The 4,832-nt window shown below is 33.5% G+C and overlaps 1 protein-coding gene across 1 annotated transcript; it reads left to right on the top strand.

Annotated features, from left to right (window-relative positions):
• Nucleotides 1-1,723: 1,723 nt before the first annotated feature.
• On the top strand, nt 1,724-4,621 carry LOC107646093 (protein FAR-RED IMPAIRED RESPONSE 1-like). The gene is made up of 5 exons (XM_088502504.1): nt 1,724-1,861; nt 2,096-2,832; nt 2,917-3,317; nt 3,686-4,422; nt 4,520-4,621. The coding sequence occupies exons 1-5, from the start codon at nt 1,724-1,726 to the stop codon at nt 4,619-4,621; spliced, it is 2,115 nt and encodes a 704-aa protein (XP_088358630.1).
• The last annotated feature ends 211 nt before the right edge of the window (nt 4,622-4,832 follow it).

Raw genomic sequence — 4,832 nt, 5'->3', positions numbered from 1 at the left:
TATTTATATCTTAATAGATCTAAACATATCTAAGATATGTCAATTAGGGGCAAATAAACTATCTGGTATATTTCTACCTCTATTGAAAATGGCAATAAGTAGAGGAGTACATATTGCAGCAACTTTGACCGATGATATATATATATATATATATATATATATATATATATATATGAAAGAAAAAAAATGCATGTTATGATATATTTTTAATAAAAAGAAACAAATATAAGAGTTGTAAATCAAATGACAACACTCAACAGGTTTCTTGAAAGCCACTTCTTTATAATCAAGTTTAAATTATGTGAATTTCCTTTATTCCAGTCGTTGGCTTTTCCTGTCTTTTCCCATTAGGTTCTTAATAACCTTTCTATGTAGTAACAATTATTGACCGAAGGTGAGCATAAACGTTGGGGTACAATGAAAGTCACGATAAATGGAAATACCACAAAGAAAAATGCTACTTATACAATATTAATTAGTTTTTAATAATATTTAATTATTTTTTTATTAAAACACTCTCCTATTTTTTAGATACACATCTATAAATTAATTTAATTTAAATATTAAAATCAAAATTTTTTTAACTACTTGTACACTTTATAGGTAGTTATCGGGACTTTGACGTAGACTGTGTAACTTCACATAACAAATATAGCGGATTATTCCTTTTTTTAGGTAACACTCACACTGCATTAGTGAATTTCAAACGAAACAGAAATCTTTTCAGCTGAAGCCTCCTCTCAGTTTTCATCGGTGAAAGGTATCACCAATTCACCACCTTCCAGCTGAAGTACCCTCTCATTTTCATTGGTGAAAGGTAACACCACCTTTTACACCACCTGTGCTTAATTAATGTTATGAAATATCATGTTCATTATTTTTAATTATAGTTAAAAATAAACATACAAACTTCATTCTTATTTAATTGGAACAAGTTTGATTTTATTTGATTTTATCAATAGAATTGTTACAAATAAAGTATTTTGAGTAAAGAAGCAAAAAAAAAATCTAGAGTTTAAGAGAGAAGATGTAGTTGGTATGGTCATAAAAATTGTGTTTTTATTTTTCAATTATAACACATCTAATAGTATGATATTATATACAAAATATTTTTAAAACACATCCAAAATCGTAAAATTCTAGTTTTTAAATATAAACGTTTTCAAAATTGTTAAATTCTAGTTTTTAAATATAAACGTACAGAATACAATTAATCTTTTGATTTTTGATTCGATAAGATGCATCTAATATTTATTATATAAATTATTAGTTGGATATTTTTTGTTACTTATTTAAACATTAACGGTTTCAAAATTATTACAATCAACAATTAATTTAAGTTTTTTATTATTTATAAAAAATATCTAACATATATTATCATAGTATTAGTTGGAATTTTTATTACTTGTTTGAGCATTAGTATTTATTCATCTTAATTTTGTTTTTATTGATGTTATTGGTTGGTATTTTAGATAATGGTTGAAATTAGTTTATGTCGTAAGTTTATTACACATACAAAATAGTACAATCGAACTAAAAACATTTTTAGAACACATCCAAAACTCTATCAAATAACACAAGATAATTTTTTTTTGGTCTTACTGATCCAAAATGTTTAACTAAAATGGACACCTAGTTATTAATTTGCATATATTTTAATTAATTATAATTTTTTTCTTATATTATAGTGACTATTATTTTATTTATAATCTTAGACATCAACATGGCATTTGTGATAGACTTGAAAACGCAGTCGTCGTCAGAAGAAATTCACTCATTTGATACCCATATTGATATGGACAATATAAATAGTTGTGATAGTTCAAGCAATTCTGCTATAGAAACTGAGTGCACAACTGAGGTTTGTTAACATTTTTTCATTTGAAATTTTTGATAATGTCTTAATTTATTCTTCTGATATTTATGGCCGACTTTTTTACTTGCATGCTAATTATAGGTTATATTTTAATATATATATTTTCATGTGAACACATCCAAATATCCGAGCAACGGCACTATAAATATATATATGTATGCACGTATTATTTTGTCATTTTTTTGCCACAATCCTTGTTAGTATGTTTTGTTTTTTTAGGTCTTAATTCATCCCACCATTTCTGATGAGGAGATTCCAAAAGTGGGGATGCTATTTGGAACTCTTGAAGAAGCACGCCAATTTTACTACAACTATGTCAATAAAGTGGGATTCGAGCCTCATATAAGAAACACTAACTTTGACAAGAATGGAAGGACACCCATTAATCAATCCATACAGTGCAATAGAGATGGATACCGAACAAAGAAGAATCCGGTAACCCAAAGGTCAAACACAGTCTCATCTGTACACTGTAAAGCTCGCATCTATGTGAAATTTGACACAGAGCTTAGAAAATGGAGATTGTCGAAGGTAGAATTAGCTCACACGCATCGGTGTGATCCCAGTTTGTCATGGATGTTTAAGAAAAACAGAGAACTCTCCATGCACGTTAAGGATGTCATTGAGCGCAACGACCAGGTTGGTATACGACCTTCGAAGACTTTTCAGGCGCTTGCTGAAGAAGCCGGTGGTCGTTCTAATCTGAAATTTCTTGAGAAGAATGTTAGAAATTATATATCTGGTAAACTCCGAATCAATGGAGATGATACTGATGCGCAAGAGATGCTGGACTATTTTACCAGGATGAAAGAGCAGAACCCGAATTTCTTTTACGACATTTGTGTCTATGGTGACAATAGTCTCAAGCATGCATTTTGGGCGCATGCTCGATCAAGAGCTGCTTACAAGTATTTTAGTGACGTGGTGTCATTTGACACCACATACAAGCTCAACAAGTAACTTCTTTTTCTTGGTTTATTTTTTTAAGGATTCATTCATTTACAAGCTCACTGATTGCCCCACGTGTTGATTTTTTATAGGTACGAGATGCCAGTTGCAGCATTTATGGGTGTTAATCAGCACGGACGGTCATGTCTTTTCGGGTGTGCTTTATTGGGGAATGAAGAGACTGAGTTCTTTGAATGGCTCATGCAAACATTTATAAAATGTATGGGAAAAACACTAGATGGAATCTTAACTGACCAATGCGGGGCCATGGCAACGGCCATTCGAAATGTCATGCCAAACACTAGGCATAGATTGTGCATTTGGCACATCACGAGGAAGATACCCCATAAACTTGGAAAGTTGAGCCGATATGAGGAAATCAAAGCTACAATGCATGGGATTATTTGGGAGTCTCGTTCGCAAGAATCATTTGAAAGTTCATGGTATGACTTCATTGAAGAGTACACCCTCCATGACAACAACTGGCTTAATGGTATGAATACACATCCAAAACTTGATTGGTCTGTTTATTTTTCGTTTTAAGTGTTGACCAGATTTTGTAAAATAAATGAACTTAAGCTAGATATCCTTTCATGCATGTTTAGTGACACAACATAGGTGACTATTTAAAAAGCATACATGTCTTTCAAAATGCAAATATCTATCATATTCGCAATATATGGGTCCCTGTTTTTCTAGAGCACGAATTTTGGGCTGGCATGAGGAGTACACAATGGAGCGAGAGCATGCATGCTTTCTTTGATAAGTACCTAACGTGTAGGAGCAGTTTAATTCAATTTGTGCACCAGTATGACAATTGTCTTGCAGATAAGGAATAACAGGAGTTGGAATGCGATGCAGTAGACAATAGGGGCCTGATCCCATGTGTATCGAACTCTCCTATTGAGAAGCAGTTCCAACATGTGTACACCAACTGCATATTTCGTGATGTTCAAACCAAATTTATCAAAAAGTGCGACTGCAACCTATCTTCAAGGGTAGTGAAGGACAACCAATACTTCTATGAAGTGACTCAACAGAAGATTATTAAGGGGATGTCTGTTTACAGCAAGTATGAAGTTGTGTTTTGTCCTATTTCGCACCAGGTTAGGTGCAACTGCTTCAGGTTTGAGTCATATGGTATCCTCTGTTGCCACGTCCTATCGGTTTTATCCCATTGTAGGGTTGACAAGGTGAACTCATCGTATATACTATCTCAGTGGAGCAAGAATGTTTATCGTAAGCACACCCAAATTAGAAGTAGTCACGAATCACAGCGCTCTGATGAAAGCATGAATATATTTAGGGGACTGTGTGTTGACTTCTACAATGTGGCCCAGGACTTTGTGCATGACAAGGAGGAGGCTGATATATTGCGTTCCGCTTTTGTGAGTGCTAAAGTGGCACTTAGCGAACATCGGGCAAAACATTCAAAAAGCGTACGCACAAGTGAGTGTCCTGATGGATTAAATGCTTTGCGAAGCCCTCCTCATGTGGTACCTAGGGGGCGTCCAAGCTTCAAGAGACTCGAGGCGGATTTGGACCGGAAAATTAAGAATGGTACTAAGAAACGTCGAGCTAGTAGTAAACATACAAAGGTTAGCTATGACGGCCATGGTTTAGACAATTATCTTGCTCTGGTTATATTTTTCATGTGTTGAGCCTGTTGAATTTAAGATATTCTCATATGCATAGGAAGTTGCAGCTGTTGAAGGAGACAAACATTTAAACAAGGCCACCGAGAGACGCATTACTGCTAGCAAACACCCTAAGCTTTATTTTAGTGTTTATTGCTAGAGAGTATGTTATAAGTTTTGTATTTTATAATTTAAATATCATTGATGTATAGATGAAGGATTTTGCTCCTATTGAAGAAGACTGTTTCACCGACAACACCTTTTTTTGTATCCCTTAACATTTTCATCATGCCAAAAATACGCAAATGAATTCCTTAAGCTCGGTGGGATTTACAACATTGTTGAATTCGTTCCAGAACCCTTCTATTCAT

The sequence above is a fragment of the Arachis ipaensis genome, chromosome B1, assembly GCF_059453495.1.
Source record: "Arachis ipaensis isolate K30076 ecotype BB chromosome B1, ASM5945349v1, whole genome shotgun sequence".
In the NCBI taxonomy this organism is placed as follows: domain Eukaryota; kingdom Viridiplantae; phylum Streptophyta; class Magnoliopsida; order Fabales; family Fabaceae; genus Arachis; species Arachis ipaensis.
The sequence above is the reverse complement of the archived record's forward strand: the minus strand, read 5'-3'. Positions and strand labels throughout refer to the sequence as shown.